Below are 17,999 nucleotides of genomic sequence, written 5' to 3' on the forward strand. Positions count from 1 at the left end.
TGACACACTTTACTTAGTACTGAGATTTTATTTTTGCAAGATTGTCATAAGGAATACCTGTTAATTCATGTTTCATTATTTGCGATCTTCATGTCCTGAGTTTAACATTAACATCAGTGAGAATAATGTCCTGGAGCATTGTGCTCCTCTGTGAAACCCATGTTTACCATTCAACACATTTTCTTCTAAAATTTACTTTTCACTTTTTCTCTCAGCCTTCTTCTGAGTCCGTGGTCACAGATTAATTTCTGTGCAGCCCTTCCCACACAGGTGTTTGAAATCAAGGGCAGCTCCCAGGCCCCACATTGCTTCGTGACAGGATGTAATTTATTTTGCCCCCTGAACTCTAAGCTGGTGTTCTTTCCCGTTGTAGGTATTGCGTCCGCTGAGCTGTGAGTACAAGATGGAAAATGTGACCCGGATGGTGGTGTGCGACCTCGGGAACCCTATGGCGGCTGGAACAAATGTAAGAGAAAACCAGCAGAATCTACCCATTTCTGTCTGATTGAATTTTACAGAGAACTAGTGCTCCCCGATTAGCACCCTCCAACCTATCCCACAGCACTGAAGACAAATGAGGCAGGAAATTAACATGGTGGAGGAATTTAGCACTATAACCGTAGATTAATGATCACAGGTTAAAAATGCAATAAAATGTTGGCTTTTACATGGTTTCTCTTTAGACTTTGCACTTATGGATCTTTTCCTGCAAACCTATGAAGACTTTTTCACTACATATTTTTTCTTTAAATATTTTTTTGAATTTTAATACAGACTTTCTCCTTTGAATTAAAAAAGAAATAAAATGTAAGGAGGGAAAAGACCCTTAAAAATAACTTAATTTTAGCAAAGAAAATTAACATTTATTTTCAGTATATGTTCCCATCTGAATATTATTCACAGAATTCATATTTAAAATATTGCCATTCTCTAGCTTTTTAATCAGTTCTGCTAGGCCAGCATTTGAAAAATAATACAGAAAATTGTTAGTAGTAAGGGAAAAATAGTGGATCATTTTCTCCAATGTGCTTGCAAAAGAATAGGAGTTATTTTTCTCCTTCTCCTCCTTCTTTTAGTTCTGTTTCCAGATTTAGGAACTTTCCACTCAGGATTACTTATAGACAATAGATTTATTTTTATGTAATCATAGTTTAAGTCCACACATAGTAACTTCTTGTGTTAAATATCATCATGGTAATTATAAAGTCATAAGGCAAGGAAAAAAATTCTGAAATCTGAAAATGCTCCATAATTAAATCTTCTATAAGCAGAGTTTACATATCCCTCTGTTTAAAATTATTGTTCATATTTATCAATGAAATGGTTTCTTTGAAAAAATTTTTAATGAAAGTTATAATTATTTGTAGGTGTGTATTCAAATGATTTCTCAGTGGATTCCAAAGAGTGCTACTCCACTGTGTGCTATAGACCCATCACTAGGGAAAGAGGGTAGCTTTTATGTTCTTTTATTTAATTTTCAAAACAACCCTATGAGTCAAGTATTCCTGTAATTTACAGATGAGGAGACTGAGGTACAAAGAAGTCAAATGAATTACCGAAAGTCACACAAAAGTTGAAGGACAGAAACAGGATTTAAATCAGGTCTAATCACAAAGACCCTATTCTGTCTGGTCTGTAAAACTGTGAAATAAAACTAATGAATAGCAGATGAGACTTTAAAATGAATCCATGGAAGAGAATGGGATATCCAAACTGAGATATTAGAACATTTTTCATTATAATCCTTCAAGTTAGAAGCTAATAAGTTCCTTTACTCATTTTCAAGAAAAAATATTCAACCACCCAATATTGATATAAAGAGGTTTACCTCAGGGCAAATGAAAATGAAATGAGTTGGCACCACAGGGTCAGCCTCTGTAGATGTAGTCACTCATTCCTTCTCCAGTATTAAGCGTTAAATCTAGACCAGAGATTGCATAAGGTCATCAATAACAGAGGATAGTGTTGGAGCAAAAACTGGCCACCAGTGTCATTCATAAAGGAGGTTAAAAATGGCAGTGTGGTCTGAACCATAAATGTGTTTATGTGAAAGGATATCAATCCATTTTACCAGCAAATAATCTTTAAAAGTCAGGGAAGTAAATTGTTTACATTCATTTATCTCTGAGTTCTCTAGTAGGAGAAACCTAATAGCTTTCTTATCTTACCCCTTAATGCCCTTAAACACATCAAATTTTATTGCATTCAGTTTTGTTATAAAAGACTTTGATTTATTTACTTCTTCATTTTGTACTTTTAAAAGACTCCCAGTAGATTGTAGTAAAATTCCAAATTGAAATGCGGTTCTAAATTTTTTTTTAAAAAAATCATAAATCCACATGGAATTTTTATTTCAGTCCCAATATTTTCAAAAAATTTATCTTCAAGTGACTTTTAATTTTAACTTAACAAAATACTGAAGGTATTTAGAAGTTTTACTCCTGGTTTTTAAATAGTAAAGTCATTTTCTTGTAGTAGTTAGAAAATATTTCAATACCCATAAGGTTCATAATGACTCACAAATTTTCTCAAACAGGAAAATGAAAAGAAAAAAATAGGAAATCAAAAGTTTTTTAGAATTAATGCCCAGAGAATCTGGTGTTAAGTATAGTTAAGACCACATGTGCCTCTTATGGATATGACTTTGCCATGTCTTGATTTGTCTTCATCTCTATGAACTGTACTATACTGAGGCCACCTCATTCACAATATAGTAAGATTCCCATCATGGACGTGTGCAAACAAGGGCATACTCCATCATTCTTTTAACAATTTTTTCTGCATCCCTTCTATGTGCCTGTTGCTAAAGTAGAGTCTGACAATATAAATATGAAAATACACAATCTCCTTTCAGTATGAAAACTCAAAATTTGCAACATCAAAGGTTGAGTGATGATAGAGTAGTAAAGGAGACAGAAAAAAAGAGGGAAAAATTCTGCCTGACCTGGTTGGTGAGGACAGAACTTTTGTTACAGAAGTTACCTCTAATTCTGAGTTTCAAATCCTGCATAAGAGTTCTTCAAGTAGAAAAAGAAGGAAAAGACTAAAAAAAATCTCTCAAAGAAGAGAGAAGAGCATGTGCAATGGCCTGACCAAAAAATCGCCCATTTGGAATTGGAGAGGACTTACTTGTTACTGGAGCATGAGGGTGCACATGCTTTATAGTCAAGATATATCTACGTTTAAATACCAGTTTTGCCACTTATCAGCTGTGATGCCTTGAGCAAGTCACAGGGAAATGGGGAAATGCTTACTTGTAGAAAGGTTTGAAGAAAGACATTGAGATGACTTAAGTAAAACTACGAGGATGGTGTTTGGCACATTTAGCACATTCCATAAAGTTCAGTGAAACAATGAGGATGACCTACGACCAAAACAATAATTTACTCTTAGAGTATTATTGATTCTCGTTAAAATGTGTTTTTATATCTGATTTTATGCTCATACTGTAGTAGCTGTGATTCTGGAGTCAACTTGCAGGGATTTAAATTCTAGCTCTGTAGTTTATTGCTCTGCACCTGGGTAAGGCATTTAATCTCTCTAATCCTCAGATTGCTATTTATTTGTAAAATGTCAACCATGGTACCTATCTCAGAGTACTTGTCGTGGTTACAGGATATGAGGAATTTAGGCATAGTACAGTGATTGGAAGAGTAACATAATTTTATATACATGTTAACTTTTATTTCTACTTTCTCATTTTATATTATCATTTTCTCCATTTTTAAAATCTATTTTCAAATTATAAAAATAATTAAGGTCAGTTTTTTAAATTTGGGAAATACAGGAGGAAAAAATAATCCATGCAGCCCTAACGCTAACCTAACTATAACATACTGTTATGGAATATTTCCCTACAGTACATCCCCACTCCTATATGGTAATTTTTCCATGCATAGACTTTTTAAAATACACGGCATAACTTTTATTCTTTGTTGTTCATTATTATATTAAAAGCATCATCCACATTTTTGCATTGACCTTATAGCTATAATTTCAACAACTACATAAATATCTATCAAACAGAAGCATCATAGGTTTCTAAACCAGTTTCCTCTCACATATTTGGGTTGATGCCAATGAATGCATTAGGGAGTGGCATGAGAAGTGGGGGTACAGGAGAAAATGTAGAGTGACCTGAATCTTCTGAACCTTGTAGTCCATGACTTCCTCTCAGCTCTCAGCCACCCAGAACAGAAGCAGATAAAAGGATGTTACAGAGGCTAAGGTTCCATTTTTGGAGGAATTTCTTAGGAAAGTTTTTCACCTGTGTATAAGGTCCTTCCCACATGATAACTTTGTGTCCCTTGTGTGATCTGTTGTTATTGTCATTGTTTTTAGTATTCTCTGGGCCTCCGGTTTGCAGTTCCACGTCTTGAGAAAACCAACATGAGCATTAACTTCGATCTCCAAATCAGAAGGTTAGACCTTTTAAAGCTTACATTATGGACAGCACTCATAAGCAAAGACATTCGTAATGAAATATATGCCACTTTTAAGCTCTTTCACCTGAAAAGTTCTTCTGAAATCAGAACCTAGACTTTCACAGAGCAGCTATTTTTCATTTTTCTCAATATTGTCAATATTTTGGTTTTGACAGAGAGACATACATTACATTATGAGATAATCATATTTGGTCCTGGACACTCCCCACCTCGCTTCACCTCTACTTTCCCTCATTCCACACACATGCCTCATGCCTTCTCCCATCCCTGCCATAGTCTCAGTGAGACATCAGCTAATCCTTGAAAATTTGCATAAAAGCATAGATTTTGCATGTGCAATCTTGAAATTGCCTAAAATTTCAAGAATGATTGAGTCTCTGATTAGTTTACTTGGGAGCACCATGGCAGGATGAAGGTGAAAGAACACCATATTTGGGGGGCAGAGCCTTCTCCAGCAATGGTAAACTGAGTCATGTAGATAGCCAACCCCCTTTTCTAAGGATAATCCCCTTCAAGGATTCAACTGTAACTTTACCCTTTCAGTGTTTATTCTGTTCACTCCTTCATGGCCAAAAGCAAGGCATGCAGGTCAGGGCTTCCTGGCTGTGAACTTCAACCCATTATCTGGCAATGGAATAAATTTAATGACTCAAAACCCATATTAAAAACAAAAAGGAGCCAGGCATGGTGGTACATGCCTGTAACCCCAGCGACCTGGGAGGTGGAAGGAGGAAAGTTGCAAGCTCAAGGCCAACTTCAGCAATTTAGCAAGAACTTGTCTTGAAATAAAATAAAAAAGGGCTGGAGGTGTTGCTCAGTGGTGAGACTGGGTTATATCCCCAGTGACCCCCTACACACACACACACACACACACACACACACACACTGAAAAAGAAAAAGAAAAAAAGGAAATATACTACAATACAATATAATATGTTAGTACTGTACATGAAACATTTTATTCAGACATATGTAAATGTGTATATCAAGATGCCCTGTGAAGTAGATATGTATTTTCTTTTTGTGGTCCGTTTTAGTCAGCTATTACGCTGCTAAAAGACTAAAAGACCCAACCAGAACAATTGTGGAGGAAGAAAAGTTTATTTGGGGGCTCGTGGTTTCAGAGGTCTCAATTCATAGACAGGAGGCTCCATTCCTCGGGCTCAAGGTGAGGCAGAACATCATGGCAGATGAGTGGTGGAGGGAAGCAGCTCACATGAAGATCAGGAAGAGAGAGAGACTCTACTTGCCAGATACAAAATATATCCCCCAAGGCCACGCCCCCAGGGACCCGCCCCCAGGGACCCACCTCCAGCCACACACTACCTGCCTTCAGTTACCACTCAGTTAATCCCCATTAGGAAATTAATTCAATGGTTAGATTAAGGTTCTTTTAATCCAACCATTTCTTCTCTAAACCTTCTTTCTCTGTCTCACATAGGAGCTTTTGCGGGCCACCTCACATCCAAACCATAACATGATCTAAAGTTTTAAAACTTCCCAAAACACTGATATAGATGCACATATGTGCCTTCCATAGTTATTTATAATTTGCTCAGCATGTTGAACTCTTGCACTAATTATAGAAATGACTACCATTTGGTGCTTAGAATTTGATTCTCAAATACCAATGCATTGTGGCTAATCTCTGAATTTATCTCAATACCTTTCAAGAAGTGTCATTAGCATGTGATAACTTTTAGAACAATTACTCTGTGCACCAGGTTACCTTTTAGTACTATATCAATGAAAGATCTAGGGTTTTTTTTACATATATAAGCTTAGAAAAGTGTAGCAGATTTTAAAAATCTGCAATCTGCACCACAAAATACCCCTCCTCAAACTTTGTGATAGATCTCTAGGGAGAAAGGTGCTCTAACTTAGCATAGGTATTCTTTTCTGATCTTACTTAGGTCTTTCTTGAATTTAACTTAGTTTCTGCTGAATCTTAGAACATTTTTTATTTTCTCCAAATAGCAATGAGATGCACACGGAATGAATTCTTCTGAAATATCTCTTCATGTTACCAAAAGATTATTAAATTGCTTCTTTGTATTGGCAAAACTATGTAGTTCCCAAAAGGTTCAGATAGTTGTAAATATTTTCATTTTGGAAATCTTATTCTTGTATTACTAAGTTTACAGGGGAAAATTGCCAAAGTGAAGGACCAACATCACTTCTAGACAGTTGCCTGAAGCTTCTATTTCTCTCCATCATTGTCTATCACATTGATCCTTCAGTGACAAAGGATACATCTCTCATAAAATGCATGGATTTATGTAGGAAGAAAGTGTGGTATGAAGGAGCCAAGCAAATTCACTGATAATTCCTCCTTTCTCTTGACTGCAGTTAGGAATAAAAGAATGGAAGCAAATAGTTGTTGACTCAAGAGGCAAGAGACGCTAGATAATATTCTAAGTGCCACATCCAAATTCATCTTGTAGATCATCACTTAAGTAATTCAGTAATGAAGTGCTGAATTGGGCAGAAAATAGAAGTGGGTACATCTTTAATATCCCCTTCAGCTAACAGTGGGTCATGATTATATTCCATTTCTACTTTAACATTTTCCTAAAAAATAAGAATGCAGATATGCAGAAAGAACTATAACATAAATAAAACATCAAATTCCCAAAACATATATTATAGAGATAAAAGTATTTGAGAATACATTTAAAACTCAAATACTGAAATATTTAAGAGATGGACATTTATCTGTCTGCTTATGCTGACAGGTTCCAAAGATGTAAATAAGAATCAAAGTGTGTAATTTATATTCAGTTTAACTGCTCTCAGGCCCAAAATAAATTAAACCAATGTTCTGAAGTATGAACTGTTATAACCACATATTGATCACCATTACCTATGCTTAATTCCCTTTTCTACAAACAAAAAACAAAAGAGAAATGGGCTTTATAAATTAATAAGCTTAAAATACCATCTATTAGCAAATATTTGAATTAAATTGTCTTTCCCTGCCCCTGAACTAAATGACATAAACATTTCCCTCCCTGAGTAGAGAGGTTCTCATACAAACAGGGTTTTGCAATTATTCTTGAAGTCACTTCTTAAGTAATGTTGAAATGAACACTATATTGTCCTTGCTGACATTCCAAGGACCACAGAAAATATAAAAAGAATGTTAGAAAATAGTGAACAACAGAGAAAAATGGCATTGGTGTAATAAAGTGAAAAATATGCTTTTCTGTGGTGTATGCCACAGGGCTAGATAATATTCTAAGTGCCACATCCAAATTCATCTTGTAGATCATCACTTAAGTAATTCAGTAATGAAGTGCTGAATTGGGCAGAAAATAGAAGTGGGTACATCTTTAATATCCCCTTCAGCTAACAGTGGGTCATGATTATATTCCATTTCTACTTTAACATTTTCCTAAAAAATAAGAATGCAGATATGCAGAAAGAACTATAACATAAATAAAACATCATGTAGTCATGTAGAGGAAATCCATCCTTCCTTGCATAGCTCAGCATTGTGGCAGTGATGGATTGCTTGTTTGCATATAGCAGGGATATTCATGAGGGACACTTCCTTCCAGGAAGGCCAGAGAAACATCTACATTGTATATCAAACCTGGTTCCTTTATTACAAGGAGATCTTGTCAATACCACTGGTACTTGGTAGCAAGTGTTATGGCATGCCTGTGTGACAGGGGCTGATTCTGACTAACCTACCAGAGGGTTTGGAATCTGAGTCTGCTGTTGCCCTTGCTGCATCTCAAAACAGCCTCTAATGGCCTCATATCAGACTCAAGTTCAAAGACAATTTCAGTGTTTGATATTTATTTACATTTTCAGGGTGTCATAGTGAATATGCTGTTATCCTAAACTAATTGCGAACAAAACTTAATAGAATTATTATGCAATAGCTTAAATGATACTTTTTTCCATAAAATTCTTATTTCCACTATTGCAAAGCAATGATGAACTGGAAATAGAACAAAATCTGGCTAATCTATGGAGCAACGATATTTCAATTTCAAAACTAAAGAATTACTCAATGTTTGGAACCATAAAGTCTGCAACAAATAGAATTATTTAATGATTTTGGTGGTTAGAAATTTGAATCCTATCTTTGAAAGAAGAAGAGGAGAATAGATGAAAAATGAAAAGAAAAGATGTGATAATAGTTAAATGAATGGCCTGGGAACTGGAGTTCAAACTCCAGTGAACATGTTCTTGCAGGCTCCTTCAGAAGGTTAACATGTTGCTCCATTGCAGGAAATGATCCTAGTACCTGCCTGTTTCTGTTTTGTGTGTCTGTGGGTAGTATAGACAGTGGATCAGGACTTTTCCAAAGCATTGTGGGAACAATTCTGTCTCTTCCTCCTTTGAAAGTAGGACTTCATCCTGTTCTTTCCAGCTCCCACATATTGGAGAGCTTCAAAATCTAGTCAGAAACTACTGCATTACCATCACCAGGGTTTGTCCCTTGAATCTAAATGAGATTCAATGATGAACAAAGAAAAGTCTTTCTCTTCTTAATGAGACCAGAATCTAAACATGACCCATAAGTGATGATGTGGCCACATCCCAGGTGGGTAAAAGCTACCTAGTCCTATGGTCACTTCAAAGAAAGCACAAAGGGACAACAACAGCAAATGGCCCGGTGACCAAGCCTCTTGGGAAGTACCTTTTATGTTCCTTAAAACACTGACTGCTTAACACATCTGTTTTTTGGAGGTTAATTTTCATTCCTAATTATAGTTGATTAAGGGAATAAAACAGCAAAATTAAAAATAATTTTGTCATTTTTCAAAGAAATCTTATATTAAACACACACTTTCTAGCTTGAGACTCTTGACACTTCTTCAGAAAGAGCCATATCACCTCCAAATTGCCCGTTTATGAAATGCCCAACTTCCTTGGGTCTTGTTTCTCCTTGCCATTAGTCATGTTTCCAGTGTACTCCCCACTCCTCCCCCTAGACAGTGAGTATGCCATGAACGTACACTTATTTTAATATTAACTTTAGAAATAAACCAAAAGGAAGATAAAGTTGCTGCCAAAACAATGTATGGTATGAGGCATTCCAGAGCCAAATGCAAATGCTTTTTCAATTATGTGCTGCTCTGGATTATTCATGCCAATTCTCCTCCTTATAAGCATGGAAAATCAGGAGTTGACTGTGCTGTCATTTCCCATTTGATGGGCAGTGAACATGATGCTCAGAGATGTTAAGGAATTTGTCCAAGGTAGAAGCCAGAAAATGAACTCAGCTAAATGCCTTTTTGCTTTAGCCATTGAAACTAAAAAGTGCTGGCTTCTCTAGATCTGTATTATATTTCCAGATAAAATGTCTCCTCATGGAAAGTTGATTACTTACTGTTGGTCATAAAAGATCTTAGCATTGCTCTGTATGAATGGTTATGATTTTGTAGAATGAATGGCCATTGTTTTCTGAATGATCGGGTTAGGAATGCATGTTGCTCTTGTGATCATCAGAATGTCAGATAGTGTGTGACACACCTGAAGAAATATATTTAAATCATATATCATTGTGTTTCAGTTCCAACAAGGACAATCCAGACAGCAATTTTGTGAGTTTGCAGATCAACATCACTGCTGTAGCTCAAGTAGAAATAAGAGGGTGAGTAATAAACAAGGCATAAAATAATATAATAGTACATAGTACTAGTATAGCTCTGTGTATGTAAAGACTTATGATGAAATACTAGTAAGAATTACATGGAATATTCCTAATGTGTTAGAGGTCATAGTTCACTCTGTTATCAATTTTCATTCTTTTCTACTGATCACTAACCTTCTATCAGAATTACAGTCAACTTTGTATAATAATTAACTCTAAAGATATCAAAACAAGACATCAGTTAATCCCCAAAACTGACAGTTCAATAATCAAACTATAAAAACCAGTTGATGAGAAGCTAGAAAACAGACAACCATATGACTGCCTGAAAAACAAGGTCCTTTTTCAATAGTTGTTTTAGACACAGTGACAATTTAGCCTCACTATATCACATGTTGAGTTTAATAAAAATCTAACTCTCAGATGCAAGAAGAGTGGATGGAATCTATATTCTGTATCTTTTCCCTTTGGTCCTGTTCTTTGAGGAAGGTGCCAGTAAGCAATCAATCAAGAAACAGGAGGAAAGTGGTCAAGGAAAGACTTGAGTAACTACCAGCCAGGACATCCATGCCTGTGGGGCAGGAAATCAGAAATGGACTGCCAGAGTTCTTATCTTGCACAAAAATGGAATTCTTTGGTTTTGTTATTGTAATCCTGCTTTTTTTTCAGAACAATCAAGGACTTGGTTAAAATTATCAACTGGTGTTTTAGACCAAATCGTCCCTGGGGATCCAGGATACTGGTTCCCTTCCTTTTCCCTAGGTCCTGAGTGGTTTACACTCCTCCACAACAGTGGATTTCAGTACCCAGAGCCACTGTCACCATGGCCTCCTTCTTGCTGTCCCATGGTGCTTTCACTGGGACCCTGTCCAGGTGTCTGGGTAACACTGAGCATCCCCCTAGTGGATTGGATAGTAATAATCATAATAATTGTAATATAATATAATAATAATATCAATAATGCCCAACACCTATCAACATTTTCTGTGGGCTATTTCATGTATTATATCTTACCACATACTAGTATCCTAGTACAAGTAAAGGAATTGTGGGACAAGAAGTCAAAGAAAATAGTCAGATTGTGTATACTATCAGCCTGTCTCCAGAGCTCATGCTCAGGAATAAGCACACTATCCTGCCTATGAGACAGAGGTTTTTGGACCCTATGTATAAAATTTATTCATGTATGCTCCATGGTTTTTGTATTCAAACCAATATTTTATTTTCACCCATTTTTGGTGCATTTGTTTGTAGTTCACTCATTTTATTTGCACAACAGTCTTACATTGTAAAAATATAGCATAATTCATCCATTCTCCTCTTGATGAAAATTTGGAACTTTTCTCTTCTCCTTTTCACAAACTGGTTCATACATGTCTTCCAGTACACAATGGATGAATGTCAGTCAGGTATATGTTAAAAACTAGAATTTCAGGATCAGAGAGCTTACGCCATTTAACTTTACTAAATAATTTTAATCTTTTTTTCAGAATAGTTATGTCAAATTGAACTCCCACCAAAAGTGTATGAAAGTTTTCATTGCTATACATTATAAGACAGAATGGTCCAGTTTTTAATTTTAAGCCCTTGATGGATAAGAAAGAGCATGTATCTGTAAGTTTGATATGCAGCTCCTTATCCTTTATTGAAATTGAGTTTTTTTGTAGGTTTATGGTTCTTTGTTAGTCATATTAAGAAAAATTCTTGCTAATATTATGTATATATTTCTACTTTTTCTTTTTAATGCATAGAAACTTGTTTATGTTCAAGAATTTAAACACTATTAATTACACTTGCTGCAAATATCTTATCACAGTTTATGGGGTCTGTGGGTTTTTCTAAAGTCAAGTTTACGGAGGTGTAAATTACATAGACTAAAATTCAACCTTTGGGAGTCCAGTTTGAGGAGCTATGATGTCATGAGAACTTTCAATATAGAATAGTATCACCACCCCTGTGATTCCTATTGATTCTTTTTTTTTTTTTTAGATTTCTTTTTTTTTCTTTTTTTTCTTGTAAACAAATAGGATACATGTTGTTTCTCTGTTTGTACATGGCATAAAGGCATACCATTTCTGTAATCATAAATTTACATAGGGTAATGTTGTTTGATTCATTCTGTTATTTTTTCCCTTCCCCCCACCCCTCCCACCCCTCTTTTCCCTCTATACAGTCCTTCCTTCCTCCATTCTTACCACCCTCCTTGACCCTAACCCAAAACCTAACCCTAACCCTAACACTAACCGCTCCCACCCCCCATTATATGTCTTCATCCACTTATCAGTGAGATCATTCGTCCTTTAGTTTTTTGAGATTGGCTTATCTCACTTAGCATGATATTCTCCAATTTCATCCATTTGCCTGCAAATGCCATAATTTTATCATTCTTCATGGCGGAGTAATATTCCATTGTATATATATGCCACAGTTTCTTTATCCATTCATCAATTGAAGGACATCTAGGTTGGTTCCACAATCTGGCTATGGTGAATTGAGCAGCAATGAACATTGATGTGGCTGTATCTCTGTAGTATGCTGATTTTAAGTCCTTTGGGTATAGGCCAAGGAGTGGGATAGCTGGGTCAAATGGTGGTTCCATTCCAAGCTTTCTGAGGAATCTCCATACTGCTTTCCAGAGTGGCTGCACTAATTTGCAACCCCACCAGCAATGTATGAGTGTACCTTTTTCACCACATCCTCACCAACACTTATTGTTGCTTGTGTTCTTGATAATCGCCATTCTAATTGGGGTGAGATGGAATCTTAGGGTGGTTTTGATTTGCATTTCTCTTATTACTAGAGATGTTGAACATTTTTTCATATCTCTGTTGATTGCTTGTACATCTTCTTCTGTGAAGTGTCTGTTCATTTCCTTAGCCCATTTGTTGATTGGATTACTTGTATTCTTGGTGTAGAGTTTTTTGAGTTCTTTATATATTCTGGAAATTAGCGCTCTATCTGAAGTATGAGTGGCAAAGATATTCTCCCACTCTGTAGGCTGTCTCTTCACATTACTGATAGTTTCCTTTGCTGAGAGAAAGCTTTTTAGTTTGAATCTATCCCAGTTATTGATTCTTGCTTTTATTTCTTGTGCTATGGGAATCCTGTTAAGGAAGTCTGATCCTAAGCCAACCAGTTGAAGATTTGGACCTACTTTTTCTTCTATAAGATGCAGGGTCTCTGGTCTGATTCCGAGGTCCTTGATCCATTTTGAGTTGAGTTTTGTGCAGGGTGAGAGATAGGGATTTAATTTCATTCTGTTGCATATGGTTTTCCAGTTTTCCCAGCACCATTTGTTGAAGAGGCTATCTTTTCTCCATTGCATATTTTTGGCCCCTTTGTCTAGTATGAGAAAATTGTATTTTTTTGGGTTTGTGTCCATGTCCTCTATTCTGTATTCTGACAGGTAGACGTTGATCTACCTGTCTATTTTGGTACCAATACCGTGCCGTTTTTGTTACTATTGCTTTATAATAGAGTTGAAGGTCTGCTATTGCAATACCCCCTGCTTCGCTCTTTCTACTGAGGATTGCTTTAGCTATTCTGGGTTTTTTATTCTTCCAGATGAATTTCATAATTGCTTGCTCTATTAATGTAAGGTACATCGTTGGGATTTTAATTGGAATTGCATTGAATCTGTATAGTACTTTAGGTAGTATGGCCATTTTGACAATATTAATTCTGCCTATCCAAGAACATGGGAGATCTTTCCATCTTCTAAGGTATTCTTTAATTTCTTTCTTTAGTGTTCTTTAGTTCTCATTGTAGAGGTCTTTCACCTCTTTTTGAGATTGATTCCCAAGTATTTTATTTTTTTCAATGCTATTGTGAATGGGGTAGTTTTCCTAATTTCTCTTTCTGAAGATTCATCACTTATGTATAAAAATGCATTGGATTTATGAGCATTGATCTTGTAACCTGCTACTTTACTGAATTCACTTATGAGTTCTAAAAGTTTTCTGGTGGAATTTCCAGGTTCCTCTAAATATATAATCATGTCATCAGCGAACAGGGATAGTTTGAGTTCTTCTTTTCCTATTCGTATCCCTTTAATTTCTTTGGTTTGTCTAATTGCTCTGGCTAGAGTCTCAAGGACGATGTTGAATAGAAGTGGTGAAAGAGGGCATCCCTGCCTTGTTCCGGTTTTTAGGGGGAATGCTTTCAGTTTTTCACCATTTAGAATGATATTAGCCATGGGCTTAGCATAGATGGCCTTTACACTGTTAAGGAATGTTCCCACTACCCCAATTTTTTCTAGTGTTTTGAGCATGAAGGGATGCTGTATTTTATCGAATGCTTTTTCTGCATCTATTGAAATAATCATGTGATTCTTAACTTTAAGTCTGTTGATATGGTGAATGACATTTATTGATTTCTGGATGTTGAACCAACCTTGCATCCCTGGGATAAAACCCACTTGATTGTGGTGCACTATCTTTTTAATATATTTTTGTATGCGATTTGCTAAAATTTTGTTGAGAATTTTTGCATCGATGTTCATTAAGGATTTTGGTCTGAAATTCTCTTTCCTTGATGTGTCTCTGTCTGGTTTAGGTATCAGGGTGATATTGGCTTCATAGAAAGAGTTTGGAAGGGTTCCCTCCTCTTCTATTTTATGGAATACTTTGAGGAGTATTGGAATGAGCTCTTCTTTAAAGGTTTTGTAGAACTCGGCTGAGAACCCATCTGGTCCCGGACTTTTCTTTGTTGGTAGGCTTTTGATGACCTCTTCTATTTCATTGCTTGAAATTGGTTTATTTAAGTTGTGTATGTCCTCCTCATTCAGTTTAGGTAATTCATATGTCTCTAGAAACTTCTTGATGTCTTCGAGGTTTTCTGTTTTGTTGGAGTATAGATTTTCAAAATAGCTTTTAGTTATGTTTTGTATTTCACTCGTGTCTGTTGTGATATTTCCTTGTTCATTCCGAATTTTAGTAATTTGAGTTTTCTCCCTCTTTCTCTTTGTTAGTGTGGCTAAGGGTTTATCAATTTTGTTTAGTTTTTCAAAGAACCAACTATTTATTTTGTTAAGTTTTCCGATTGTTTCTTTTGTTTCAATTTCGTTGATTTTGGCTCTGATTTTAACTATTTCCTGTCTTCTACTACTTTTGGTGTTGGTCTGCTCTTCTTTTTCTAGGGCTTTGAGCTGTAGTGTTAAGTCGTTTATTTGTTGATTTCTACTTCTTTTGTTGAATGCGCCCCATGAAATAAATCTTCCCCTAAGTACTGCTTTCATAATGTCCCAGAGATTTTGATATGATGTGTCTTTGTTCTCGTTTAGTTCTAAGAATTTTTTTATTTCCCTCCTGATGTCTTCTGTTATCCACTCATCATATAATAGTGTATTATTTACTCTCCAGGTATTGGAGAAGTTTCTGTTTTTTATTCTGTCATTTATTTCTAATTTCAATCCATTATGATCTGATAGAGTACAAGGTAGTATCTCTATCTTCTTGTATTTGCTAACAGTAGCTTTGTGGCATAAAATACGGTCTATTTTAGAGAAGGATCCATGTGCTGCTGAGAAGAAAGTGTATTCGTTCTTTGTTGGATGGTATATTCTATAAATGTCTGTTAAGTCTAAATTGTTGATTGTGTTATTGAGATCTATGGTTCCTTTATTCAATTTTTGTTTGGAAGATCTATCCAGTGGTGAGAGACGTGTGTTAAAATCACCTAGTATTTTTGTGTTGTGATCTATTTGATTTCTGGAATTGAGAAGGATTTGTTTGATGTACATGGATGAGCCAATGTTCGGGGCATAGATATTTATGATTGTTATGTCTTGCTGATTTATGCTTCCCTTAAGCAGTATGTAATGTCCTTCTTTATCCCTTCTGACTAGTTTTGGCTTGAAGTCCACATTATCTGAAATGAGGATGGATACTCCAGTTTTTTTGCTGTGTCCGTGTGCATGGTATGTTTTTTCCCATCCTTTCACCTTTAGTCTATGGGTATCTCTTTCTATGAGATGTCTTTTGCAGGCAGCATATTGTTGGGTTTTTCTTTTTAATCCAATCTGCCAGTCTATGTCTTTTGATTGATGAGTTCAGGCCATTAACATTCAGGGTTATTATTGAGATATGATTTGTATTCCCAGTCATTTGACTCATTTTTGTTTTTTGACATGATTTAGTTTCTCCTTTATTTGGCTATTCCTTTAGGCTAGTTCCTCCTGTTGCTGATTTGCATCGTTGCTTTTCATCTCTTCCTCTTTTAGCTTTTGTTTATCATAGAAGGATCTTATTTCGTCATCAAATCTGAAAGTAAGTTTTGCTGGGTATAAGATTTTTGGTTGGCATCCGTTTTCTTTCAGGGCTTGGTAAATGTTGTTCCAGGCCCTTCTAGCTTTTAGGGTCTGGATTGAAAAATCTGCTGATAATCTTATTGGATTCCCCCTGAATGTAATTTGATTCTTTTCTCTCGCGGCCTTTAAAATTCTGTCTTTATTTTGTATGTTAGGTATTTTCATAATAATGTGCCTTGGTGTGGGTCTGTTGTAATTTTGTGTATTTGGAGTCCTATAAGCCTCTTGTACTTGGTTTTCCATTTCATTCTTCAGATTTGGGAAATTTTCTGATATTATTTCATTGAATAGATTGTTCATTCCTTTGGTTTGTTTCTCTAAGCCTTCCTTAATCCCAATAATTCTTAAATTTGGCCTTTTCATGATAGCCCATAATTCTTGTAGATTCTGTTCATGATTTCTTACCATCTTCTCTGTTTGGTCAACTTTGTTTTCAAGATTAAATATTTTGTCTTCAGTATCTGAGGTTCTGTCTTCCAGGTGTTCTATCCTATTTGTTATGCTTTCTATGGAGTTTTTAACTTGGTTTATTGTTTCCTTCATTTCAAGGATTTCAGTTTGTTTTTTTTTTTTCAGTATCTCTAACTCTTTATTGAAATGATCTCTTGCTTCCCGTATTTGCTCTTTTAACTGTTGATTGGTGCGATCATTTAATGCCTGCATTTGCTCTTTCATCTCTTCCTTCAATCCCTGCATTTGCTCTTTCATCTCCTCGTTTGCTTCCCTGATTGTTTTAATTATGTACATTCTGAACTCCCTTTCTGACATTTCTTCTGCTGTGCTGTCATTGGGTTTTATTGATATAGTATCTAGGTTTGTTTGGGACATTTTCTTCCCTTGTTTTCTCATATTGGTCAGATGTCAGTGGGACTCTGAGATATTGCAGATTTCCTCTATTGGCTTATAGTGTCCCTGTAGGCTTTCGCTGGGTGGTCTGCTCCAAGAAGCTAGCCTCGAAAGGTGCCTCCTGCTAGAAGGAGCAGGGCTGCTTGGGGAAGTCCCTGGTTGCCCTGTCCTGGTCCCTGAAGCTGCCTGCGGGCCGGAGCCGCCACTGGCCTCCTATTGATTCTTTTCTAGTCAGTCCTTCTCCTGCACTATAGGCCTTGAGAACCTTGATTTATTTTTCTGTCACTGTATTTTTACCATTTCCAGAATGTCACATAAGTGGTCTCATTCATTCAGAATATGTCTGACTTCTTCCTCTTAGTATAATGAATTTGAGAAGCATTCATCTGCTCACATGTATCTGTAGTCTGTTTCTTTTTGGACTGAGAGGTATTCCATTATATGATGTCCAGCAGGCTATTCATTCATTTACCAGTTGGTGAACATATAGGTTGTCTCCAGTTTGGGATGTTAAGAATAAAACTGCTATGAGCATTCACATGTTGTTCTTCGTTGGGCCATTTGTATTCACAAATGGAATTACTGATTTGTACATAAAGTATACATTTGTAAGAAATTGCCCAATTTCCCAAAAAGGATGTACCATTTCCATTTTGCATCCCACTAGCAATGGGTAAGAGGTCCAGTTGTGTTCATCCTCAACACCATGGACTTTGTTTATATTCAGTTATGCTAATAAATGTGTAGCATATCTCCCTGAGGTTTAATTTTCATTTGCTTAATGACATTG

General features: G+C 36.0%; 1 protein-coding gene across 1 annotated transcript in view; it reads left to right on the top strand.

The window, feature by feature from the left end:
• Positions 1-17,999, top strand: part of Itga8 (integrin subunit alpha 8) — a 178,277-nt gene that overhangs the window by 107,590 nt on the left and 52,688 nt on the right. The window contains exons 21-23 of the mRNA XM_047521245.1: positions 374-466; positions 4,342-4,421; positions 9,976-10,056. Of these exons, the coding sequence (XP_047377201.1) occupies positions 374-466; positions 4,342-4,421; positions 9,976-10,056 (254 nt within the window). The remainder of the gene's footprint in view (positions 1-373; positions 467-4,341; positions 4,422-9,975; positions 10,057-17,999) is intronic.

Source organism: Sciurus carolinensis, chromosome 12 (genome assembly GCF_902686445.1).
Source record: "Sciurus carolinensis chromosome 12, mSciCar1.2, whole genome shotgun sequence".
Taxonomy (NCBI): domain Eukaryota; kingdom Metazoa; phylum Chordata; class Mammalia; order Rodentia; family Sciuridae; genus Sciurus; species Sciurus carolinensis.